Source organism: Charadrius vociferus, unplaced genomic scaffold (assembly GCF_000708025.1).
Source record: "Charadrius vociferus isolate BGI_N301 unplaced genomic scaffold, ASM70802v2 scaffold19, whole genome shotgun sequence".
In the NCBI taxonomy this organism is placed as follows: Eukaryota; Metazoa; Chordata; class Aves; order Charadriiformes; family Charadriidae; genus Charadrius; species Charadrius vociferus.
Window position 1 is genome coordinate 867,759 of NW_009650173.1, and position 27,778 is coordinate 895,536.

A 27,778-nucleotide genomic window follows, 5' to 3' on the forward strand; every position below is an offset into this window, starting at 1 on the left:
ATTTATTATGTTCTCTGTCTCTCAGAAAGGGTAGGTGATGATGGAGTATAGTCAACAGTTCCTTGAACCGACGTTACTCGGAAGGTATATTCATGTCATGCAGAATGCTGCCGTATATGCGACACTGTATTTAGCTCTAGCTTAGGCATGGCCTTGTAATTGCAGCTGCGCTATTCTACGTATCGAGACTTTACACATTCAGTGTACAACAGAGAATCTGTGGTCTTTCTATTCAGCCCATTTAGCTGTTAGTTTTGCAATTTTGAATAATATCTTTTGCCCTTGAGAGACAGAGCCCTGAACAGTCAAGCTGAAAGCTTCTATATAGAAACCAGTGTGTTACATGGATATAAGTACGTACACCCTATTTGTTATTTATATGGAAAATGTTGTAGGCTTTTTTTTTATAGTATGCCCTTATGTAGTGGGGGGAGGCCAATGACCATTGTATATGAAAGTATAAAACTGAAGGGATACTGTAGCTATGGAACACCAGTTCTGAGGTTACACTGCCAGCTGCTGCAGGACAGATGGCATCCACTGTACACAGCTGAAAAGCAGCTTTGGATATAGTCATCTAAAAGGGTAAGCATCCTTTATCTTTTCCATCCTTCCACCATACGTGTGTGGCAGGGGGAACATGACACCCAGAATCTGTATGTTGCAGCTTCACTGATTATATTTTCTTAAAAAAACCAAACCAAAACAAAAAAAACCCAAAAAACAACTGTGTAAGATAAATGATTAAAACAGTCCAGAGTAGATGGTTCTTGCCCCAGAAAAATAAGTGATTCTAAACATAGGTACTCAAAAGTCACTTCTACAGTCACTAATAACTTAAGATTATTTATGCTTATGTGTATTTTTTTAATGAGTACAAGTACTGATAAGTTTATTTCTAATGTACAAGGGGAAAGTACTAATCCAGAAGAAACACTGACATTTCTCATTTGTCTTTGACAGCAGGTTTGGTCCAAGGATTGAATGAATTCAACAATAATTTGAACATGCAGGTTTGGTGCACAGAAAAGGATGCTCACTGAAGACCGTGTTTATTGCACTTCTATCCAGCAGTATGTGTTTAGGGTTTAGATAAGCAAGACACAAGACAAAAATTTCTAGAAATAACTAACTAAACTGTCTGGTGTTTGGACTTTAAATTTCATCTCCCAAAAACAGATCATGAGCTGAGTCGGGCTCAGGCTTCAAACCTGCTTGGTCCTCCAGACTTTCTAATTCTTTACGCACTTCCTGAATGACACTGCTTTCTTCGTCATCAGAAAGAATATCTCGAGGTATCAAGCTGAGAAATGGCATCTCGTCCATGATTAAGGGATCTTCTTTTTCATTATTCCTGGTTTCATTGGCAGACAGTTCACACACAGATGTAGCGCTGTGGCTGTTGGATAAAGAGACATCTGGTCATATAGTACGTCTTTTCATGTTCTTTTGCTACTTTCTTAATAAAATTCTTCATTCCCTTTCCACAAGAAGGCATGTTAAATGCATAATATTGTCAGATCTACTATAGCTGACTTCACAAACATGTCATGCTTGACAGCTGGAGAGTTAAGATGAGATTTGCACTTACAGAGCTAGAACACAGCAAAACCTGTTTGCTACTGGGACACAAGATGGCAGTGGACATCAGCACAATATGGCCCTTCTACCTACGAGCAATAGTGATGACTAGTCCTTTCTGTTCATGTAATACCAAGTTAAGAAACATGATACTCCAGCTTAAAAGGAATACAGAAAAAAAATGTTTGCTATCAAGCTGTAGAGTTGAGAAAACTGTGAGCATTATCTATTTGGTTCTAAATAGGATAGTGTATGTAATACCTGCATTTGTTGCTGTCTTTGTTTTGAAAAGTAGCTTCAGTTGCCTGCAAACAAACATCCCACGCTTGTTGTAGGAACTTTAAAAGGGAGCAAGAATGATTTATATTTGTTGACAGGAGGCAGCGGAATAGAACTTGATCATGGTGTACTCGCTATCTTTGCACTGCATGGGATGGAAGAGGGCTACAGGTCCCTGTGACAGTGCGAGGTGACCACTGCTTGTGCCAGGCACCTCAACAACTGCTTAAAGCTGCAGCCTCTTTCACTTGAAACAAAGGGTAAATGAACTGAAGATGTTCCTGAAGCTTATTTTGTGTACACTTTGAATTCTTCTATGTTTTCCTTTCTAGGAGTTTTGAGACTTCCATTTGTGGATGGACTATCCCCATGTTCTCTAGGATATGATCTGATAGTTTCAGTGTTTATCACTCACTAGTGTGTGTTAGCCAAGGGCCATTTCAAGCAGAGATGGACTATTTCTTTTAATTAAAAAATGTTACCTGAATCTTCAAATTCACCACATAAATTCACAGAAGCAGCTTTATCTTACTGTCCATACGAATCATGGGCAGGTGATATGCACAGTATTACTGTATTTGTGATAACTCTAAACAGATAAACAAATCTTTTGACTATAGCTGGACAGTTCAGTCCAGAGCTTCACACCCTAACTCGCTTCTGCGTTTCTGTATCCTCATCTGAAATGTTTCCCTTCTTACTAGACATGACACTTCCTGGCATACCTTTCCTGAGGTTAAGGGTACTTGAACATTAACCAAAATTTTGGTGCTGAAAGGATGGGATCAACTCTGCTTGCTTCCTTAGATCACATTTATGAAACAAAATGTGATTCAGTTACTTTTCATGCATGAAAAAATGTAGAAATGAAGTTGGACACAGAAGAAGAGAAATGTTGATCTACATCTCTGCTACAGCTATGCTGTCTCGTTGAAAGTTAACGTAATGAAAATGGTAATGTAGGAACAAACTTGGAGAGCTTATTTCATAGATAGCGTGTAAGTTTTCTAAAAATGCTTTTAGTGCAAAACTGAAATGATCTCATTTTATCCCAATGAAATTGTTGATAATGCAAATAACTGTCCTTTTAAAGAATGATTAAAGGCAGTTTTAGCTGCTTGGAGAAAATAGAGTCAGCTGGCTTCCTATTTCATGAAACTCAATGATACTGAAGAAATCTGCACAGTATAAATTTTTCAAGTCCGAACAGCAGATCTGAAGTCAGTGGTAGGGAAACTGCCTTCTTGGATTAGTTTGAAACCGAAGGAAAGTGCAAGCACAGATATCTTTTTTTCTTGTGATGGAAGTGACCTTCTGTAAAACTGGTCAGTAGTACAGGAACGTGCCTGTTTATACTTACTGCGTGTATTTAAATGTCTTTAATATGTCTTACATATGAAAGCAAGCCAAACATCGAACAGAAGCCCAATCTAACATGGAAAGTTGGTGGACGAGAGTGCTGTATGGAGAATTAAATTGGAATGATAGATCTCAACAGCTGTTAGTACTTTCTGATTGATGAAAAAGCAGTACCAGCCTGATGCACAAACTTAAATCACACTGGATTAAGGTGTTGCCAAACTCAATTAGGCACATCTGTGTGGGACAAAGCAGCAAGTTTGAGAAAGTTTCAATGCTACTGATGAGAAAAGCTGTCAAAACACTTATAGAGTGGAAAAATCTGTAAGCTCTGTATCTATTTAACACAGAAAGAGACCCCTCAAAAATTCCAAGCAGTTCACTTGCCCGGTTTTGGTCTTTACCTCTGAGGTTGGCAGATCAAGCCACTTGCACATGGGCATCGCTCAAGTACTCCATCGGGTTCCAGTTCCCAGGTGATGAGGTTGAGAAGTCTGTTTGAAGGATCATGGCAGGGTTCACCTTCTTCAGGTAATGGAGTGCACACAGGAAACAGTAGTTCTGCGTGCCAGAGTAAATTAATTTTATGAGAAGTCGTTAACTGTCTGCTAAACTAAGATGACCTAATCTTTAAGTCTGCACGCGAGACATGAAAAGACAGACTTGACTTTAAGTCCTTTGCCATATTAGGGAGCATTAACTTAATGTTCTTTCCACTAGGTGGGAGTAAGATATTTGAAGTTTATGCTTAATGAGCAAGATCAATTCCTGCTTCTTCACGAAGAGACTATTGTCAATAAAGTAGTACTAAACAACTCCATCCCTTGGAGATATGAAAGACTATTCCAAAACCAATAAAACTAACATTACAGTGAACCCTTTGCAATGCGTAGCATTAATTATTTAACATCTGAATAGAGAAATACCTGTATATTTTAGAAGTTATTTTTTCTATTTCTTTGCAGAGGTTACAAATGCAGATTGTTCAGAGACTAAATGATGAGGTTACAAGAACTACTACTCAGCCATTTAATTTGTTACAGTAATTCTACAATAGGCAAAGCTGGCTGGTGGCATTTGTGGCTTGGCATCCTTGTTTCTGCACAGGAGTGAATTTCAACCTGCGTAAGAAATTTAGAAGGATATATTATTTGGGTTTTCTTATGCTGGTAACTTAGAGCGTCAGTCTTGATTTCAGCTCTTCCAGATGTTCCTATTAAACCTCCCTTCTTTGTTCACCTCATTTTTTTTTGTGGTATAGCAGAATAAAATATGTGAAGAGTTTGGAATTTTAAGTTTTTTAAAGAGGCTTGGTCAAAATATATGCGCGTGTGGGTACACACACATATGCTTTAATGTATATGACTTATCAGTTCCTGATTCTAAAACAGATATCTTAAGCAGCAAATGCTTCATAGTTTACTCCAATTTTATATAAAAAAATATACATATAAAGGCAGTCTAATCTTTATTAGGACAAGCTTTTGCAATGCTTGAGTGATGGAGAAAGGCCTTGAGGTTAGGCCTAACCTGAAAAACCCTAAAGCACTGCTAAAGCAGACAACTGTAGAGAGTGAAAGTCCATTGCTTTTAATCAACAGCTCTATTTAAAGTTTTAATAATAGTTTTCCGTCAATTCTAGTCAATATTCTTATCTATGGTATTGTTCCTTCCTGAGTTACAGGTTTGTACTAAATTGCGTTTCAAGCCAAGCCCTAACTTATACTTAAATGAGTGTGAATGCCTTACGTGTCTGGAATAATCATGAAGACACAGCTTGTTTGGATCCCATAGGGAATCAGGGCTGCAGAAGCAGTGTTGCCCTCCCGGTAGCCTGGCGCTGTGCTGCTCATACCAATGGATGCATACTGCCGATTTACTCATCTCTGCAGCATAAGCAGAGATTCAAAGTCCTGCTCAGTAAAAGTAATAGTCATTTATTAAATTTCTGTCTCATTTCAGAATCAGAGTACAAAGAAATCTCTGATAGAGCTTGGCAAAACCTGTAAATGCTTTAGGCAGAAACCCAACGAAGTGGGAAAATAAACCTGCTCTAACTGAAACTTGCTGAAATCAAACTTATTTAACATGGAAGGTCTAGTATGTAATGCTCAAAATTGACACAGGAAAGCTGAGCAAATCCCCTTGCCTTTAAATGGTGTTTTCCTGAAATGCCCTGGTGCCCTGATCCCCCAGCAGGCTGACGGGGGGACAGTCAGCCCAACTGCCAGTGAAGGTACAAGGTCACCTCTTACTCGTAGCAAGAGCCAGGAAAACAGCTATCTAGAGAAGTACCTACCTGGAGTGGAAAGGTGGCTGGAATTGTATCCTGTCACTACAAAATTATGGTGAACTATGACCAAAGCTGTGAGGAACTAGTGGGTATAAAACAGTAGAAGAAGCTGGGCCCTGACCAGGCAGGATTTAGGACTGATTTCAGGCCTGATACCCTCTCCTCTCTCCTCCCTTCTGTAAATCAAGTTTCACATTACCATGTGGACTGACAACATAATCTGGAACATAATTCCTCCGTGTATTTTGTTTGTCCAGTCAGCATTGCATAGCGTGATGCCCTGGAAGGCTCATATAAAACTCAGAGTATGAAATGTATCTGTGCTCTGGTTCTCATGGCCTGCTTGCTGATATGAAGGAAAAGCCACTTTCAGTAGTCTCATTAATTTATTTTGTACATTTTTAACTCTCTTATTTTTGTTCTGTTGGGTGAAAATTTGACACAGAGCTTTGCTTCTTTTAAACGTCTGAGACTCTCATTTTGAAACAGCAGATTTTTGTGCTGCTCATGCTGGTCTCCTCTCTAGTGTGCAACAGGCTTTTCTTTCACCATCGCACACCCCTATCAGACTGCTTCTCGCTCTTAATTCTATTAAAGTTTCATAATGAAGTTAGCACGGTGCGCTCCACAAGCCAGGGGAGAGTGACCTATTGATTCTGTAGAGATTTAACCTCTTCACCTGGGCAAAAGAGCTAAATATTAACACTCCTGTATTATAGAATTAAATAGGATAAAAAGCAAAACCTCTGTACCTTTCTGAAAAGCACAGCACATTCCAGGGTTGCAGTCCTGCTGGTTCTCACAAATGGTGCCGTTCTCTCCTTTTGAAGTGGATTTCCTGCACTCACCCCAAACGCAAAGCTGGTCTCCACAGCATTCAACATCCCGGGAGCAATGCTGGCCAATGGAAAAAAAATGTCACTCCAGCACTAATTGCATCCATCAACAGATGGCTAAACATGGAATTAGACCCTGGCCCTGAAGATAACTGCATATATATGCTTTAAATATATACATGTCATATTCCCAGTGTTTAAACAGAACAGCGTAGGTTCTTGATTTCAAGCAGACATAAAACTATTTGCCAGACAGGAACCTCTGCAGCAGAGTAACAGCACTCCTGTACTATTGTACTTTCAATCTGACAAAACCTGAATTCTTATTTTAGCATTTACATCAAAATTGATCAGCAGCCAGACATCCTACAGTGTGATACGGATTTCAGGGCAGCCTTTTGCAATTGAGGAAAAAAAAATTAATAAATGAAACATTATCAATGGAAAATGTTACTGATTCTTTTTGCATTGTTACATGCAGTCAGGAATTTACAATTTGTTCAGAAGGATTGCTTTCAAAGAGCAAAGCTAAAAAATCTTACTCAAATGCAATTTTTAGTTAGTAATAAGAACCAGATCTCATTTGTAACCCATACTCTGAAAAAAATCTGTATGAAGAAAAAATCTCTTTGCAAATCAGAAATGCAAACCTCTAGCTAAAGATAGCTTTGTATGACAATTGTCCCACTGTTTCAACTATACACACCTAATAAATCAACCGAATAAAAGCGGTGTGTCACTTTGTTTCTTTTTTTAGGTAGTTTGATTAACATCTTAAAGATTCCTAGTAGGTCAGCATTTTAACAGCTTTTTTCTGTCTGCGTAAAGCCCCGTCTGGGCAGCCATACAAAATAAGAATTTCTTTTCCAGTGGATCCCACAGGAAGTGCTTAACACAGGGCAGGAAGTAGGACTACGCTAGCACTATTAAGACCTGCTAATTCAAGAAAAATGTTTTGTAACTGTGGGGGTTCGAGTTGAGGGAACTGATCCTACCACTTTCAGTCTGAGCTCACTTTACAACAGGGGTGTAGCTAGGACCCAATTTTTACTTTCTTTATCCCACAAACATTCTGAGGACTGCAAAGAAAAGGGGGAGGGGAGGATAGGTATTAGGTCATCCCAATCTTGATTTTTAATTATTCCATGTTAACACGAAAAATTACCAGTTTAACATTTTCTAAAATATTAAGAATAAGCTTTCTTAATGACACTAGCATATATTCAGGACTTGTGTTGAAGCAAGCATTCAGTCCACTCAAGTCGATAGAGCTTCCTGAAGTTACCAAGACAAGTAAGTGTTTAAATCATTTCAGGAACAGCCCGGTGCTTTTAGATCATAATAATCCTATTACTTACATGAATTTACAGCAAGGCTTGCTTGCTTGTAGACTTAACTGTCTGCAAATGCTTTGAGGAATGAAATTTCTTTCACAAGAGACCATCAGCTTAACTTGGATGAAAAGGGACGGTCAGATAAATGGCCTTTTTCAACAGACTGCTCTTAAACTGGGTTTTCACCACAGAAAAAGCCTGAACTTTTTAGGCACCTGTTACCTACAGAAGATAATTTAACCATAGCTACTTACCAAGAACATTTATCTTTTAGCTCAAAAGGCAGGAATTGACTGCTTCCTGAGATTCACAGATTCAAATAATGCAAACGATCCATGCAAGAGGATCATTTACAGTAACAACCGCACTACAGCATTGTACAAGTTGTCAGCGTGGGCCAGAGCACAGGCTGCTGCAATTCCCTTTGTGAATCAAGAGCTGGAAATGACCAACTGTCAGCTGAGCCTTAGGAGCTGGCACAGTATTTCCTCTTTGCCCGTTCCACTGGCAACCTACAATGTGTTAGTTTACGCTGTCTTTAGGCCACCGAACAAGTCAAGCTTGAGTCAGGAGGAGCAGAGTGCAGGTTTTAAAGCATATGAGAACAGAAACCTTAAAACTTAGTTGCGTTAACAGGCAGAAAGAAAAAAATTCTACACATCCATTTTTCAACCTCATGCAGAAATCTTTGCATGTTCTTTTCTACTGATTTTGACTTGCTGACATTAGCAGCACTAACTTATATATTGAGTTTCTAAAAACCACATAAAATCACATCTCATTCAGGACTTACTGTATGCTGGGTTTTACAGAGCTGACACTTGTATTCAAAGGTGGAGAACTGGCAATATTTCCCTGTTTCACAGTCTTCGTCAATGATACACTCCTGAAGAAAAGGATAAAAGTGTAATTTGCCACTGTGTGACAGAAATCCACCCCTCTTCTTGAAATACCAGAACGTCTTGATTGGTTGCATTTCTTATTTGGGAACCAAGAGAAAAAGCTTGCTTTGGTTCTTCATGCAACCCCAGTTCTGTGACAGAACAACGCTATCTCCCTGGCATACCTAAATAGCGTGGCCTCAAAGTGTTAGGTGGCTTCACTTTTTGCATAATATTAATAACAGCAACCTCAAGAAAATAGTCTTGTTCTGCAGGCTTTGGGGTTTTGGGTTTTTTTTTGGGGGGTGGGGGGAGGTCTGAAGACATTTGTACTAAATCTATTCTACTTGTATTAGAGTAACAATTGTGATTCATTACTTGTTGGCTGTTTTTCCAATGGGGAGCAAGACTGAATGAACGAGGCTACACCACAGCAGCTGCAGCAGCCAAGAGTATCTTTATGCTCTGTGGGAGACTGTTCTGCAACAGCTCTCTTGATCCCAGGCCAGGTAGATTTACGCTGCCCTCCCTCCTCTTCCCCAGCAACTTTAGTGCTGACCTCAGAAACGCCACAGCACTGTTAGCTTCTCTAAGCCAGCAAGGACAGCCCTAAGGGAAAAGGGAAATGTGTTTCCTTTGCCTTTTAACTGCTCCTCTGTGTGCCTTTGCAAGGGGCAGACAAATTCTTCTCAGGCAAATATAAGCATCTTTGCAATGCCTCAGCATTTTTGTCAGCAACAGCTCCTACGCTGAAAAATGCAGTGCTTCCTTCCACAGAACCGGTAACATTAAACATTCCTGGGACTTTATGATAACAGCAGCAATACCTCGTCTAAATACCCACACAAGGAAATCGTAAATCCTTACTTGAATTAAATTTGAATATTGCAAAATATGCAGGAGCATATTTTCAGCTGGCATCATTTCTCTGGCATCTCCCTGCTGTCCCTGGAGTTAATTTACATTTAGTAACATTCTAGCCTGTCGAAGAACAAGATTTCCACATCGCACGCTTTTGAAACGCATGTAACAAACTCAAACGTTTCCTTCCCCCTTGTTTGCTGCATATGAGCATTCAGCAGACAGGTTTGAACACCCATTTAAGATTGACAAGTACTGAAGAGCCACATCTATCCTAGGGGAAAACAAAGCCCCACAGTTCCCTAATGCATCAGCCTTTGCTGCCCGGCTAAGATGCCAGAGCAGGCCTCAAGCTAGCGAGGTGTGAGGGACACCTGGGTCCCCATCTGAATCATAGACTCAGACTAAAGTTTCTTCACCCAGAGGTCCCACAAGCACTGTGGTACAGGTGGCTCACCTTTTATTCATGCTGCACAGGGTGAACATACAAACTAGTCAGAACACAACTCTGCAGGTATGGCAGTGAGGAAAATACAGAAAGTGTGTATGTTTGTGTATCCCTAATGTGTCCAGTTCACAGGGAGGGGGTGTTTTCTCTTCCTATCTAATGGTTACCTCTTAAAAATTTGTACCACCATAGGGCTGATGCTATCCTTTTGCTATTAGTCAATTAAAAAAAAAAAAAAAAGAAAGAAAAAGGAATTATAAAAAAATCCCTGAATTTTCTGAAGAAACCACTTGACTGTTCTTTGGCAGATATTAATCTCACTTGCTGGAGCAGATCAACTGTCGTCTGTGCACCCTTTATTGAAAGTCTCCACTAAGCTTTTTATTTTCTATTTCTACTTTTTTAGATCATTTCTCCCTAAACTGCTGACTTCTTCCACCCCATCCCAGTTGGGTTTTGCATTTCAGCTGGGCTGAAAATCAGCTCAGCCAGAAGTTTAAGTGAAACTCTTAAATTACTATAATCACTGAAAGAGGAAAAGATTACATTGTGAAACAGCGATACTGTCTTCAGATCTTCTCCAGATTAAACCTTACAGAAGCTTCTTGCCCTGCGCGAGACAAGGCTGCTCTGTGTGAAGCGCAATGCCTCGTCTAAGTTACCCATTTTGGCCACCTGAGATGTTTTCAGTTTGATTACCCAGAACGCAGAACAGAAGGCAAACACAGTCTAGGGCTTGATTCTTTTCAAGTCAATGACATGACATTGAGGTTATATGTTTATAATTAAGAAGCAGCCATTTCAGCTAATTTAAGACATTAGTATCACCGACTCTAGGCTGCTATCACGATGTTTTTGCAGTTTCATTACTCCAGGACAGTGCGTGTTCTGCTTGTTTGCCTTTGTGTTGCTACATAATCACATTGGTCAAAATCCAAATGTTGTATAATATGTTTGCAGTTTTGTGGTTCTGTTAGCCACTTCTCTTCAGTAGCCGGGCTCCTTCTGGCCAATTTTCTCTGTAGCTTTGTCAGCTGCTTTTATGAATCCCTCTGTATAAACCATACTCAGAATAAACTATACTATTTCATTCCTGTTCCATCCACTTTCAGGCAAACAGCCAGGTCTCAGTGTAGTCAGTTTTTCCAATTGTCCCTCTCCACAAAGGAGAAATCATTTTTAAGCTCATGGAGTAACTCTCTCTCTAGCTTTAAAACCACCTAACACCAAAATTGCAATTCTCCAGTCACTGCTTTCTCCCACACTAATGAGTCCCCTGCCAAAAAAACTTTTTCCCCTCTTACTGAATTGTGTCCCACCAGTTCAGACTTCCAGTTTTATGAGGGTTTTCAGCTGGGGAAAAAATCCCTTCACAATTTTCTTTCCTGGCATGGAAAAAGCTTGCTTTCATATGATCTCTGTGAAATTTTGTGCCACACTCCAAACCAACTTCCTTCACCCAGGTATTATAATCCATAGTCAATGCAGAACTCAGTAATGCTTAGAGATGCAGATGTGTAACCCTTTATCTTTTTTTTTTCTCTCTCTATCTTTTTTTTTTTATTATTTCTTTATTTAATCACGGTACAGACCTTTTCTAATCAGGCTACCTTGAGACACAACAGTTGCTCGAGAAGGAGCAAACCTAAACATCTGCTGCAATAGATTCTGAACAGTCAATTTTTTTTTCTGGAATTCTGCAAACTAAGTTATTTTTCAGAATATTTTGTCTTTGTCAGTGTAAACCGAGGAGAGGGGGTGCTGGTTTCTGACATGCAGCAGAGCCTAAAAGATGAGCAGATAGCTTAAAGACACAATTAGCTACACTTACAATGGTGTACGTCTCTCTGAAATCCATTACAATGTTATACCTGTTAATTTAACATAGCAGCAAAGGAATGTGCTGTTTGAGAAGTGCTAAAGAATAATGCAGGGTGAAAGCAGGATTGCCTGTTTATTAATGGGTATACTAGGGCCCATAAACAACAGAAGCCAGGATGGAGAAAAGCATGCTATGTACCTGTAAGTACATACTCAGCATCCTGTGGGCTCTTACTATAATACTGTACTCTGCAGTGAATATCCTGCAACACCTGAAAGCAATTTGGGGGTTAGGATCTGTTCCAAAACCAACAGGGGAAAAAAACCCCAACCCAACAAAACACTGAAACTTGTGGAAAAGGTTCTCTGTATTGTAAGACTGCTAAAACAACGGCTGCTGAAAGAAACTTTAGTTTTCTTGTCTTTGGCAGATTATGCCAAGTCATTGTTTGCTTTCCTAAAGAATGGTTAGTCTCCACACTTAAGAATAAAAAAATGACAGATGTTACTGATAATGAAGTATGGTAGGACTACAACTACCAGAAAACTGAAACAGATGCCTGAGTGCAAGATGGCACAGGACTGGACAGGTCAAAACTGGGGTAACAGGTTTTGACAAGAGTACTTTCCTTCGGGCTGAATGTTTACATACACAGGAAAGGCACAGAAGAAAAAAAGTTTTCTTTCAATGTGATACGACAATATTCGCGCTCCAGCCAATAGCATGCCTTTGACCTAGAAGGAGCTACGGGCTATTTTGGCAGACTGTACTTGACTGGTGGAGTGTAGCCAACTGTGGTGTGGACCACATTATCCTCTGCCCATATCACACATTAAGGATAAAGAGGGAGAAATTAAGCATTTCTCAGTTGAAGTTATGAAAGCAGAACTACAAGGCCACAGATAACCTACTTTCACATAGAAACACACTTTTGTTTGCAGCGTTCATCTGGTTTCTGCACCTCGCTATGGTAATATTTTTAATGAACTGTTTCGCTTGTCATATAGAATGTACTGCAATCATGCTTATTTTGCTCTGCTCTTTTCCCCCTTAATTAACATCCTAAGTGTAGACTAGAAAATATGCTCAAGTCTATTCTGATACGGTCTGACTTCCAAAATGGAATCACTGATTTTAAATTAAAAATTGACATTTGATTAGTCTATTCCTTGTCCCCACTCACACTGACCCTGCCTCCCACATTCTCAAAAAGTCCTTCTTCAAAGATAATTTTAAACAAAACTCTCTCTTCGCTTTTCATATCTTCAGCCAGTACGTGTCAGGGACAGGCAAATGACTGTTGGGAATAAGCCTTCCTTTGCTTCTGGGCTCTTTACACTTTGGTTTAGAACCGAAGGAAGCAGAGGAAGGCGCTGTTGATGACATTATACACAACTTTTCAATGGTGATTAATATATCTATCAAAGATAGACACTGAACACGGGGCTGGGGGAGAGTATATGGAACAGAAAATGCCCCTCTGGTAAGGGGCAGCTGTAGTGGAGAAACTCAGTAGCAGTTGTTTGCCAAGGTCACTGACTGCTCTGACATGAAAACAGTAAGTGGGCTTCAAATAGGAGAACCACTTTTCCCCTCCTTGGGTAAGCTATACGGCCCAGTTTGCTGGCTTACTCTGATCCAGTTGCAGTTTGTGACTACACACCTTTGGAAACTGCCTAACAGCTGAAGGAGAGGCAGGCTTTTTTTTTTTTGCCTTGGCACTGTCTGTACAGCTGTAAGCCAAAAGACCCATTCCAAAGTGTTCATTCCTAACCCTCTATGGATTTCAAGTTCACAAGCCATAAAGTATAGAGGCAAAATTCACCATTTTCAGAAAGGTAAGGAAGTTTTGCCAGCACGTACACAACATAGGAAGCAATTCCTACAAAAGGAATTGGTGCAACAACTAGAAAATGATTTTTAATATGGAAATAGACGGGGGCACCTCTTGCAGTCTACTGGGACAACTATGCTTCAAAAGCTTCTCTGAACAAAAAGCCCCTTTAAGTGTTTTTTAAAAGCTCCTGATATAAAAAAATTCCTTTTCAAAAGCCTGTAACTCAAGTAAAACTCAATGTTAACCTCCATAAATGGTAGCTACAGATCCTTCCCAAACAGTTTCAGAGCTCACCCAACTGTATCTGTGAGACAACAGTAATTTCAGCCAAAGCTGAAGCGCTCTACCAAAACCACTTGTTCACATTGAAACAGACATTTCTTAGCAATTAGCACTTCTAAGAGTTAATCTTTACTTCTGTGTTTACATATTGCCTTCTAGGTTTTGTTTTAATTTCTACAAGTCATTTCACATAGGGCCGGTCTCCATTACTGCAGCAGATGGCAAAAACTGCTGAGTAGTAAGGAAAAAACCCCATGAAAACTGTTTTATATCCTACACGTACTACGTGTATTAGAAAAATGGTGGAATTACATAAAATGGAATATTGTTTTATGGAAACTGCTACCATAGTTTGAATTGCAGTAGCATTCCAGTTCCTAATCTCTTAGTTGTCTAGACAGGGCACATCATGCATTCATCTTTAATGAGATATGAATTAATTTGCCTTGAAATACCTCAAAACCTCTGTAATACTTTCCAGCACAGCAAACCTCTTACTGCTGTCCTGCCAAGTACATAGCACTCATAAAAATAAGGACTACTGTTAAAAAAAGACATGCTAAAAAGAGCAGACGTGAGTTGCAAACTATGGTATTAGTCACATCCCAGTGCTATGTGGGTAAGTCAGCTATTTGCGTGGCTGCTCAACAGGAATGTGAATTCTGAGCTCAAAACTAATAAATAAGAAAATACAAGTCACTCCCTAAGTTTTGTCTTGAACTTCTCTATAGAATTAATCTCACCCGTTTCCTTTTCCCCTGGTCAAGAAAACAGAAACATTTTAATTGGAAAAACTTCATTTCTGGCTCTCTGCACGATGCAATATGAATGAATGCAAAATTCTTCCAACTGAAATAGTCTATTCTGTTCTATTCTATACATGACATGACTGAAGACAGCCCAAAGGCACCTGAGCTTGGTGTTAGGTGCCAAAAGTAACATAGCTGCATTACCCTTAACATGCTGTCAAAAAGCCTAGAGGATTAATTGAGGCAGGTTGTAGTCACCTCATAAACTGCCTGCCATCAAAGCCAATGTAAGAAGTCCACCCCTTTCTACACCATCTGCTTATTCTCACCACAAATACAGCGATCCTATCACTGATCAGACTCTTACACAGTTAATGTTCCGCGTCAAAAAAGAAATAAATAAAATGTCATATAATCCACAGCTTCAAGGAACTGAGACTTCAATCAGAGAAGAAACTACACACAAAAGCAAAAAATAAAAGATTCCTGACGAACGCCTCAGGATAATGAGAAAAATGATGCCTAGATGCTCTATCAGACCATGTTCGGTTTACACATGGTAAAAATCGCTGTATGTCATACAGCATAATTTCATGGCAGGTCACTCTGCAGCAGCAGTTACTTCACTTTCTTCCCTGACCTCCTCTTTTTCTCAGTAAGCAATGTAATAATCTGATCCTGTCAAGACTAAAGCCTCTGCAAATGCTCCTGAGTAGGAAACAGCGCAAAGTACTTATTTTAATTTATTTTACAATGGTATCAGAGGCGGTGCACTAGAAGGACTGTTCAAATTTGGTAGAAAAAAACCCACAAATTATAATCTGACAGGTAATTAACTTAGTGTGGAAACTAAGAGCTATCCAACTAAGAAAGGAGCAAAGGTCTGTGTGTATGTACATATACACACATGCATATATAGGCAGTGAGTGTCTGCAATAGCAGAAGTCTCATCTCATCTCACACATTTGCTCTAGAGCAGGCAGGACAGGTTATAAATTGAAATTTCTCTCCTTTCCTCCTGTTTGTCAGGTGTACTGTGGGCAGAGCAGGATGTTAGAAATTCTGACAAAATCTTCTCTTAGGGCTTCTGGAAACCTTGTGCCATGCTTTACACTCAGTCCATTTTTGTAAATACACAGAAACTCTATAATCTTCTATATCCATTAGACAGAGAAGGAATATTCTGAAGTTAGGGGAATCAGAGACCCAAAACCAATAGCCACGTGCTCCATGCTTAATTGCTTCATGTTAAGAAAAGCTTTTTCACATAGCATGAGATTATCAAATGAGGTCAAAATACTGATGCATGTTTATAAACAAAGTTTTCCTAATGATTTTGCAATTAATTGTCTTAATAGAGAAATGCATCTACCTGTGGATCTATTAATTGGAGAACAACAATTCTTCGACCTTTGATAACCAGAAGATGTGTCTAGAATCTTGGGGTCTAAAAGATCTTGGGCTTTATTCTAAATGTCTTGAGATACAGTAACAGTTATGGAAACAATGTGAAACTGTGCTACAAAGCTCAAAAGTGCTATTATTTCTAAGTAGTCAGTAATCATATAAAGATACAGCTTTCATGTAATGGTGTGCCCAGGGGCTGAATTTTAATACAGGCGTCTCTTCTCTTTACAATTGGCAGCTACAAAGTTTCCATGATTCACTACCAAACTATGTAAATTTTGAAAATTTATAAAAGCAAAACAACCCAAAGTAGCTGTACACATCAAGGATGTGAAACAGCTGTGCAAAAATAAAAGCAGTTGAAAACAAGATTTCTATACTTAATAGCTGCTTGCTAATCTTAATCACTGAATTAAGAGTAGCACACTGAGAGTAAGATGCCAACCTGTGCCAAATCCCTCACAGAACTTATTTCAAATCCCGACTTATACGCTTTGTTCTTTTATGATACACTTTTTTGGTAGCTTACAGTTTCAACAGACTTATTTACTGTGTTTAAGATGTCAGCCAAAGACAATAATACTAGAAGAGAAATACACGGGTAAGAATTCATCTGCAATGGATTTTGCTGATAGCAGAGTTGACAGGGGGAGAGACTGCTGTTACTGTAGAGGAAAGGGATTAATTTATTTTCCATGAGCTGTAGGTGGAAGAAGAAGGGGTTTAAATTACAGCAATAGAGACTTTAGAGTGAGCATTGAAAAGCATTGGAATAAATGCTAACCATTCTGTGATTCTGTGAAATCGTCTCCAGCACTTGAGGATTTTGAGAACACAAGATGAATGTCTGCCTAAGGATGGAGTAGGCATCTGGGTGGTAGATTTTGCCTTTTTAAGGCTTCTTCCAGACCTCCTCTTTGGGGCATTTGTTGGGATTACAATAGAGCCTTTTTTCCCCCCTTAATTTAATTTTCTGTCTGAAATCATGTGTGTAGAGGATATCAACAACATAAAATGATGACTATTCATGAATATTCATTCTGTTTCCTAAACAAATTCCAATGAAGAATAAATGAAGAAGGGTCTTCAGCATATTCTTTATGTGCTTCCAAAAAGGACATAAGAATGTGAATGTATTACGGAAGTTCAAGACAATCACCTACTAGGAGACCAAAACTTTCCCTTGCTCACAGCTATGAAATATCTTGGACACAGAAAGACCACTAAGGTTCCCCTTTGCCTGACACCATGATGTCAGCCTCTCTACATGCCATAAGATGCTCCTTCCTCCCCCCTGGGATGAGTGGACTTTCTACAGGAACAAGTTTGAGGGATTTCTCATGCGATGTAAATTCACAGAACAGGCCCTGAGTCATTTCCAGACAGAAAAACGAGTAAACAAAAATGAAACTCCCACCCCACCCTCTATATCTTTTTACCAATGATGCTATATTAAGATATATTAGGAATTGGAAGGGAGAAGTGGACTTGTTATTAAGGTAAGAATGGGACAGGTAGAAAAGTTGGAGGGAGGTTCTCTATAAGCTGCAATGGTGAACAACCACGATTTGACAGCTAATGCGTTCAGTGGTGTGGTATTCCTCAGTGCTATCAAAGTGACTCAGTCCCTCAATATGGCAGACACACTGCAAAAGATAGCAAAATGCCGGTTTTGAATCAGATGGGAGGAAGGACAAAGTGAGACGTACTCAGCTGACACAGAAATGCATTTCTCAAGGGAATACATTTGAAGCCACCATTCTACAGTGCTTTTTTTCTCACATTTGCCAAATCTTAGAGGAAAAAGAACTAAACAGAAACAGTTAAATTCACCACTTCCCCGCAATTTCGATGGTTTACTTTAGCAAATAGTAATACAAAACACCATCAAGCTGCATTAGTAGCATCTCACAGGTCTTTCTGACCGTAAACGACTGCACAGAAGGCCAAGCAATCACAGATCTCCACCTCCTCACTGGTGTAAAACCAGTGTCATTCTGCTGATTTTGATGAATCTACACCTCCTACGGTCCAGGAAAAAGTTAGAGAAGACTTAGGCTCATCGTATACGGAACGATGTGTTACTGGGCCAACCTCCCAGTCATGGTGAACTGGTACCATTCTGCCACCTCACATATGACAATACAGATGTAAACCAGCTGCAGATTTAGTTCATTCATCTGTATCCTTTGTACTTCAATCATTCTAAGATTGTAACAGATGTAAATAAAAAAATAAAAAGAGAAAACATTTATGCTTTGCATCCAGCACTCTAGCTAAAGCTTACTGCTTAATTAGGTAACATGGTTTCAGCTAAACTCTCAAATAAGTATCTGCTGGAGCCAATGGATTAAACCACGTAATCAAAACCAGTGGAAAAAATTTCTCTTTTGCCTTAAATCTTTTCCTATCGTGTGATTAATTTTGCTACATGGGTCTGACCAGAGGAAACATTGCTGATGAACTTTCCCTGCTGTCTACAGACAGTTCATACTATGATCTCTTAACAGATGTCAGTAGATCACAAGATTGTCACCAGCCCACATAGAAGATTCACTTTCCTGACTGTTACCTTACAGAGAAGATCAAAAAAAAAAAAATTCTCTTAGGATAAATAGGTAAATCTAGTAGAGGCAGAAAGTAAAAGCATTCATGGTGATTTGTGTTTTTACATCTCCCTACAGCTTGGACATTTGGACAGCCTTGGTTGCCTAAATTCAGCATGTTATGTGTGAGAAGACTGAACTAAAACCAGGGAAAAGGTAAACAACTGCTCTTTGATTTACATCACTCCCTTACCACGGCTTGTTTGCAGAAGGGTTGTACCAACCAACATGCAAACAAGGAAGAAGCAGAGAACTGAACATGATGCATACCTCCCCACAGATGAAAAGCTTCAGAATTTATTTCCACAACTAACAAGAATGCTTTAAAGTGGTGTATGGCTCTCAGATGGACACTGATGAAGCAGTGGGTGGGCGCTGACTCTCTGAGAGGAAATCTGTTTCATAGCCTTCTGGCAATAAACTGACTGGTTTACTGTTATGCTTTTACTAACACAATCACCTAGAACATTGAATCAATTCTAGGCACTGTCACTGCGTTACAGTAATAGATGATTTTTGGTGAGGAGAACTTTATTCCAAGAAAATCTTCAATATTTAGTTACTCAAAGAGTAACAGTCCAGATAGATAGATAAAAATGGTGAGGCAGTTCTTCAGCCGACTTCATTTTGCATAAAAATATTCTTTTTCTTTGGAGTTTAACTGGAATAGAAATACATCGTAGCACATAAGGATCTGGCAAATTTTAAAATAATTCTAAACACAGGCATAGACCTGAATTACTAATGAAGAATGTTACTTTCAGAATATCAGTTAGTACTACACAGTTTCCTTTGCCTAACTTGACAGAAAAAAAACTTCGACTAATCTAGACCAATAGGAAGTATGAAAGAAATCCTAGTCACTCTTTTACTTTTTTTCATTACTAGCAAAGTAAATTTACTGAAGTTATCTGAACTACTTCAGACTCCCACTGATACAAACGAGAGCAGGATTTGATACCTTGAATTAGGAGTAACACCTTTGCTGTTGCATCTGTTCTTTGCCTGTAAATCCAAGCCACTGTTTAAGACAAAAAAATGTAATAACGATCTGTGTTCTCTGATCTTTGGTTGTTGTGTTTTCAGCCGAAACACTTGCCTGGTTTGCCTCACCTCTCAGCAAAAGGCACTCGCTTCACCTCTGATAAGGTCTAGCAGCTGTTTACACCTGCTTGTTTGTTCAAGGTCACCAAGCATGATATCTGAGTCCATGGAAACTGCAGGCTCACTTTTCTCCACATCATGGCCATTGCAGCACTATAGTATTACCAAACCGTCTTATGTTTGTACACATTACCCATTCCTGATTCTCTGTGTGGATCCGCAACTTTCTACACAGTATTCTCACTAGAAAATAAGCCAACTCAGAATGGATTAAGTTCAGTAAATAAAGGTGTGGACACTGAACTGTATGACGCACACCTCAGCTGGCAATTACAGAGATTTCTCACCTTCTTCCTTGGAGAAGTTTCTTCATGTAGGATCAGAGGCAACACATGTTTTTTGAACTCCTTATGTCAGGTCTTCCATTCATTGAAGCTAACATCCAGATCATTTTGGCTATAGTCCAGTGAACATCAGATGACCAGTAAAAACTTTGGTCTTAGATATACAATGTGACTGACAATAAGGCCATCCTATCATCCATGAGCTAAATTAAATCTCTAACAGCTTTTGCATCCCTAAGAAGCATTTGCTGCTTATGGAGTTAAATATGAATACTCAGGGGTGTGCGCACACTCCATCACAACTTCCTTACAAGAAGGGTATGTCTCTTGCTCTACAACAAGATTCATAACGAAATGTATTCCAGATTAATAAAATCAATTCAAAATACTAATTGCAATTTTTTTTCTCATCTTTGGCTACATCCGCTTTCCCTTTGCACCCTTATCCACATCATTTTCTATTGTAACAAATACAATCTACTTGTCCTCATGAGCTATTTGTGCCTTCGCCTCAGCTTCATATTCTACACTGCCAAGACTGAAACTGAAAAGAAAAGATAAGAAAAGGGGGGTTCAGTAAAATGTTCAGAATGTCTGAACCCTGTCTGGCTGAAGAGCCCTGGCACTCTAAAACAAGCGGGGGGATGGATTTGCTTCTTTCAAAACAAGACAGAGGTATTCAGGCCTCTCAGTATCACTGTCAGAATGCTCTTTCACTAACTGGGCTCAAAAAGCTCAAAGCTTGCTTTCAGTTTGCATGGCTACTTCGTACCTTTTCCAGTGGAGTAAGTGCAGACTGTGAGCAGATTGCTACCATCAGACAGGTTAGCAAACTTAAAACATCAGAAGGGCAAAACACACATCAAACTGCCTCGGAGAGGTTGTGCAAAAGACTGAAAGAACTGAGATTTGCTAGTGAAAAGCAATAGTTTTTCAGGCATGATAAGATTAAAAAAAAAAAAAAAGCCTATTAGTTTTCCTTAGGGAATTTAGGTGGATTGGGAACCTAGCCTACAAGACATGTTTTGTTTTAAAATGTAAGCTATGGCTTGCAAACACTTAAAATGTGCTACTTAAGAAGTATCCATCGAATGTGACAAAAAAGAGTGCAATAGCATGCAGGTATTCGGCTTACAAAGGGCTAGTAAAAATACGGTTCACTTTTAATTGATTGCCACTGTAAGCTATTCATGCATATTTTTTTGGGAAAGCTTTAGCCTATATTATAACTGTAATAACCTATCCAAGTTACTGTGTAGTATATAAACTTGAAAAACAGTGACGCAGTTTGTTCAGATCTCTTAATTCTCTCCTGGAGCATTAGCTAGGAAGTACAGTTTGCCTTATCTACTCCCACACTAAGAACTACCTAAAGGGTGGGGTGTTTTGAAAAGAACTGTACTAGTCAAGACATGATTCATGTAAAAAGTTGTATCAACAGAGCAGGCTGGACAGTTAAGAGAAAAGCAAACTAAGAATGCTAATGAATTAAATTATTAAGTATACAAAACCTACTACATTTAGATATTATGGGATTTTTGGCTAGACAGAGACGAGGATTTCAACCCAGGAGTGCACTTAGTGTGTCTATTGATAGTTTAAGGTTGTTGAGTGGAAGCCACCAGGGACTAAAAGTTCTGTGAAAAAATGAAACAAAAATTTGGATCCACATGTAGGACTGGGATGCCCAAAACAAGTGTCTTCCCTGAGACGCTAGCATGCCAAAGGGAGCGGAAGTCAACATCAAGATGCTGCATGTTCAAATTTCTGCCATCAGCTGCTCTCCTGCAGTGCTGCTGATGGAAAAATTGCAATTGCCATTCCATTAATACTTCCTTCTCAATTTTCAAAGCTCCTTTTCTCTTCAGCACTGGTAGGCACTTCTCTCCCTGGAGCAGTATGAAAGAGCAAAGAGAGCAACTCCAGTATATGTGGCTGAGAACATTCTTACTGAAATCATATAAACGTTGCTGAAATAGGAACCAAGCAGTTACTTTAGCAGTTCTGGATATCTGCAGAGATGTGGAAGCTTGGTTATGAAGTGCTACAGCTTAGCCATTTAAAACAGATTTTCCTCTAGAAAAGCGGGAAATAGAACCCCAGAGATCAATGTTTAATTCCTCTACTATTTTCTTTCTTTTTAGTATTTTACTGTGAGACTAAAGAAAAAGGCTAAAAAATGCTTTAAATAAGGCCATTATAATGGGAATGCTATCCATTCTATCTCTACAGGTAAACCAGTGACCTGACTGACTGTCACGTCCAGAACCTGCCAAGTCTGCTTGTAAAAGCAGTTCCACAGTGATACAGTCCTCCCTGCCCAGAGCCGCAGGGAAGCAAACGCCAGCCTCTAACCATGGAAATAAAGGCCTGGTATCATGTGGACTCTCTCCTAAGGACCTGAGAGTGTTTGAAATTACTTACTAACCAGCTGTGCTGTATTTGTAGAAGGTGGGTGACAAATACATGCGTGCATACAGACACACACCCACCTCTGCAGAGAAAGAGCAAGCACCTTGCACAGAATCCCACTGAAGGCACCTCTCCTTACTCCCCCACAAAGAAACTTTGACCTGTACTGTGTAATTAATGAGAAGGCGCAGTCATGCCCTCAAGAGCCTCTACCATCAAGGACAGGCAAAACAAAGAAATGCTTTTTATAGTGCCAAAGCCAAATGAGAAATGCATGATACTCTTCCAGTTCCCTGGTACACCCTCCCCAGATATTAGCATCTTTAAAAATCTCTTTTAAGAAGGAAAACTGGAAGCAACCAGATGTACTCCTATTAAAATTTTGGGGGGAAAAAAAAAAACAAACCCAAAACTTGCTACAGAGAAGCTGTTGCCATTTTTATTTATCAAATTAATACAGACCAGGAAAAAATCCTAGGTAAATTAGCTTTGAATTAGAAGAGAGAGCTCTACATAAAATACTACTCTGAACGGAACTGAGAAGAAATGCAACTAATCTTTCTGCAGCAAATCTTCCCAGTAGCAATTTTGTTTCCTTTTATTTTTTATGCTTGCTTTTCATTCGTTAGGCTAATGTATAACAATTAAAATAGGACTAGTCAACAAGCCAGAAAACATTTTGGTTTTCATATGGTAATAAAGAGTACTGTTACTTCATCTGTGCTCTATACTTGAGAATACTACTAGAATTACTCTATTAATTTGCAAGCTAACTAATGTTCCCCAGAGAAGAAAATTATAGAATATTTGAGCCTCAAACCCAGGAGCAAGTGGATGTAAAACCCTGCACAGACATAAAAACATTCACATCCAGCTATCTCTTGCCTGTCTTTGGCCTCTTTAAAGATACAAGACTGTTGGATCAAATCCTGACATCTACGCTGGTGACTGTCAGTCCTCACTGACATCTGAGAAAGTGAATGTTAGTCTGGGAATGTAAATGGCGCCTCCAAATAATGCAGCACCTCTGAAGAACTGGACTGCATTGCCAGAAATGGCAAACAGCCCAGTTCCTCTTCTGGAGACTTAAAATACTCATAGTCTTCTGGCCATCAAAATACTGTCAAGTGAGCCATTCAGTAACAAAGAATACAGCCTAAAGAGAATACTTTTGTGATGCAAAGCCAAGAAATACTGTCTGAGAGGCAAAAGCATGTGTGTGGGGAAGATAATGCCTTATGTTTCTGTAATAGTGTATCGGCACTATATATGTATATTTACCTGCCCTATACATACGTGTATTTGTGTCTTTTTACAGGAGGACATAGGGGTGGCACAGGCACTGTGATTTAAAAAGCAGACACAACCTATTTTCCATGAAGCTGCTTCTCCATTGCCGAATTTCATTCCAGCCAGTACGTGGATTTACTACTGCAACACAGACCCATCACAAGACACATCTTTGCCTACCTGTGAAGCTTTTGCTTCATGTTTCAAAGCCCAAAAAAGTCACTGGAAAAACTTTCAGTGATTTCAGTGGCTTTTAACTCAGCTCAGAGAATGCACGTGAACTGAGGGTTGTAGGGTTCCTTCCAGCTCTTACTAATTACTGCAGTAATAAATTATATAGAGTTTACATTTCAGAGCAGGTGGTTTGTTGAGGTGTTTGATGAATTCTCATATTTACCACCCAGTTTTGTACCTAAAGAGCAGGAGCTGTGGGAGTACTTAACTTTTATAAGCTAAGCCTATAAACCAAACCTATGAAACAGGTTTAGCTTTCAGCATCCAGTTTCTCTACAAGCATAGAAGTTGAGCTTGTGTGATAGCTTGTGCCTATTTCTTTTACTTGGCAGACTGAAAACAAAAACAAAAGCGCTCTTCTAAAGACGCACCAATCTGAAGGCTACGGGAGTACCATGAGAACGGAGGGCCTGTTCCCAATGGCTGGCTCCCTACAGTCTCTGTGACCAAATTCTCCATCCCCAGAACAAAATGTCAGTGTCGCCCTTTTCAAATGACTGTCAATACTTTCAGCTACAATTATACAAACCTCTTGTTGCGTTGTACTACACAGCAGGATGAATCACTGACGGGTATTAAGAATGTGTATTACAGAACCGCATATACTAGCCGTATTTAAAGGTTCACTGAGATAACCTCCAAACAGATTTCAAAAGGCTTCCATTTTTAACTGCCAGGAGTATACAAGACCTATACATGTATTACTTTGTTGCTAACATTGAAAATAAGCAGTGAAGAAGCAGAATTACTCTTCCATCATCCAGTCCATCCCACAATGTCACATGACACTTCAACTATGAAAAGTTGTGTATATAAGAATGACCCCAGGGGCCAGTGAAAGTTTTCTGCAACTCATTTTCCCAAGACTTTTGTTTTAATTTTACAGATCTAAGTAGCAGTGCTTTTTAATTTGGACATAATTTTTCTTCTACTTAGAACATTTCTCCTTGACAGCATGTTTTTCTTGCTGTAACTCAAATTTTCCAATTCTTGATCTCATGCCATTAGTCCTACAATCATTCTTCACCCTTGCAGTACCCTAAGTGACTCATATTCCTCCTTAATGTTTGAAGTTTTCAAGTATTTTCAGATTTACTTCTGTTAGGCACCTCTCAGTCAAATTAATATATGCGCGTTCGCCTGCTCTCCTTAAATAACAGCCAAATACATCTGTTGGTTGCTTTTCCCATTTAGCTTTTTCTCTAACTTGGCAGCCTCTAAATAAGGTGTTTGTACCATGGGCATGCTGAAAGTTCAAAATGAGTGTGAGAGGGGAAATAAACATTAACAAACGTAGTTTTGTTTCTGCAGCTGCTGCAGTAAGGATGTTGATGAAGAAAGCGCCCCAGGACTTAAATGATTAGGAGTTAATGTGGTCAGTTCTGATTGTGTATACTTCATAACTGAATAAAGACCGCCACCATGAAGTTTGACAAAAATTTGTATTCAGCCCTCAAATTCTTCAGCTGGAAGACTAATAACTGTATTGGTTCTGGATGCAGCACTGGCTTGGTAAGTGAGGCAACCTTCCCATAAGGAAAATGCAGATAATGTCACTTGATATATGAAGCTTGTAAAGAACTTTCTATGATCGTTGGAGAAAGCTAACATAGAAATATTTTTTACAGCTGTGAAAAATGATTAGACACCACAAGCAAGCCAAATACATTATGAAACAACACTAGTGTTCTGTCCCAGTGCTAAAAAGGTTGAAAGGTTTGCCTTTGTACACTGGGTTTGAAGATCATGACCGTATGTTCTTGAAAAAAACATTTGGACTGCCTTCATTGCACATATCACATTCTTAAAAAGCATTGTGGAATATGTTAACACTTTGTATAAAACCAAGCTGGAGCTTAGAATAGCAGAAATTTACTTTGTACCTTGACTTACCACTTAATCTATAAGCTTTGCAAAATAGTAAAAAAAAAGAAGTATAGCATACCCAAGCAACTTTATTTTGCTACTTGCCATTCTCAAACTTTAATAGCAGTACAAAAATATGAGCTGAAAGAGGGAAAACTTATTTAGAGGATGAAAGCAGAAAAGATGCACTAATTTCAGGTTTTATGCCCATTAAAAATAGGATCTACCACCATAATTTTTTTCTTTTTTAGAAGTTCTATAAAATAGTTAAAGAGCTTCTTCTGTGAAAGAACTGGAAGAAAGTTACTCTAAAAAAAGCCAGGGCATGTTAAACTAAATTAAACCACAAACTGTTAGTCAGATGAAGCCAGCTATCAGAGGAAACATGGGCAAGTCCTGTCCTGCTAAGAGCATAAAAAAGGCCACTTTGGTAAGACTATAACTGAAGAAAACCTGACAGTTGTTCTAAGTAGTGGTACATGCTGAATTTCTCATGGACTACTGATGTTTAGCAAATGTACCTGTGTTTGCAAGACTCAGGTAAAGAATATTCTTGATCTTTTAAATTTATTTGTGAATCCTTAAACACCGTATTTCCCAAGGGCAGGGGTATTTATTGTCCTGCCCCTCTCTCATCCTCCCCAGAGTGACATCTCACAACCAGTTGTCCATCACTAGGTTAGGCTGAAAGGCAAATAGAGCCGTATATTGTTCCACAGACTCCTCATGACAGACAATTTGGAGTTTATTTTCTAGTGTTGGAAGTCTATGAAGCAATTTTTTAATGAAACTCAAAAGGACAGAGAGGACATACATTAAGCACTGTTATACCAAGGGTTTATTCACACGCACTGGAAAGGGCCGTGTAACTATCTTTGCTATTGCAGTACAATATTTACATTTGACAGACAAAACTGAATATTCATATCAAGCACCTCAGTTAACCACAACATTGACATTCTGCTTTCAATTCATAATATATTATATTATAATAGTTATTAAAATATATTATTATACTATATAATGAATATTAATTATATTGATGTTGTATATTTATTAATATAAATATATTCATTAAAAAAACAAAAACATTTCTGACTGCTTACCCATAATGGTTTTGTGTGTTTTAAAGGATTCAGAAATTTCACTAGGTGAACTACATCACCTTCTTCTAAATGATGAACCCCAAGTATTTGTTTAATTTTTAAAAGGAAAAAAATCTGCTCACTTACATGATTTCTTTTGTTTTCTCCATCTTTTATAGATGTAATAACTGTCTCAGAAAAAACTGTTGATCCAGTTTTGTTATCTGTAACCTGATATGGCAGAAGAACAAAATATCAAGCTATATTTTTTAGTTAGTCTTTTTTTGCTCTCAATACTTCATTGTGCAATAATTAGCCCACACCCACTCCCTCCTTTTTTTCCCACTTTGCTGCCACTTGTAATCTGAGGGGGAAAAGTAGATGACAAGGCTACCTCCTTTTCTATTTAAAATGTCACTGTAATGAAGCTAACTGAACGGCAGATGGTCATTCCTTTATGACGCATGCAATAGCTGTACCTGTGTTCTATTTCTAGCAGGCACTTTTTTTTCAAAATAAATTATTATTTCATATTAACCTTTTATGCCATGTGCCCCTACACAGTGATCAGGCAAGCAAATAAGGCACAATAAAACCCCAAAGTAATTATAATCAGGGAAGTTTATGCTCCACATGATCTTATTTCTCCACAAAATGTGCAAAATTGGTTTTATTTTTGAAGAAAAGGTTGCGTAAGAACCAGCAGCTTGCTATACATCTTTTCTCATACCTTGTCAATTTCTTGGTGAGTCTGAACAGTTTTATTACCAATTCTGGTTTCCGTGTTGGACTCATTATGGTAGTTGGGAGGTAAATTTTCAAAGTTTACTTCTGACAGTTTTTTTGCGCCTTCCTCTTCAGCTTCCAT

General features: G+C 38.9%; 1 protein-coding gene across 1 annotated transcript; it reads right to left on the reverse strand.

Moving 5' to 3' along the window:
* Positions 1–994: 994 nt before the first annotated feature.
* On the reverse strand, positions 995–27,778 carry DKK3 (dickkopf WNT signaling pathway inhibitor 3). Its single transcript, XM_009892649.1, has 6 exons — positions 27,641–27,778; positions 27,058–27,141; positions 8,476–8,568; positions 6,265–6,409; positions 3,624–3,780; positions 995–1,399 (listed from the first exon to the last, which is right to left on the reverse strand). The coding sequence occupies exons 1-6, from the start codon at positions 27,776–27,778 to the stop codon at positions 1,156–1,158; spliced, it is 861 nt and encodes a 286-aa protein (XP_009890951.1). The 3' UTR covers positions 995–1,155.

What these genes read in the sequence shown, in the direction of transcription:
- DKK3 (XM_009892649.1), bottom strand. Translation starts at nt 27,778, where the DNA reads ATGGAAGCTGAAGAGGAAGGCGCAAAAAAACTGTCAGAAGTAAACTTT. An exon ending in GAGAAAACAAAAGAAATCAT is followed by an intron (nt 8,569 to 27,057) that starts GTAAGTGAGCAG and finishes CCTTTTCTTCAG; the next exon opens with GAGTGTATCATTGACGAAGA. An exon ending in GTGCTGTGCTTTTCAGAAAG is followed by an intron (nt 3,781 to 6,264) that starts GTACAGAGGTTT and finishes TCTGGCACGCAG; the next exon opens with AACTACTGTTTCCTGTGTGC.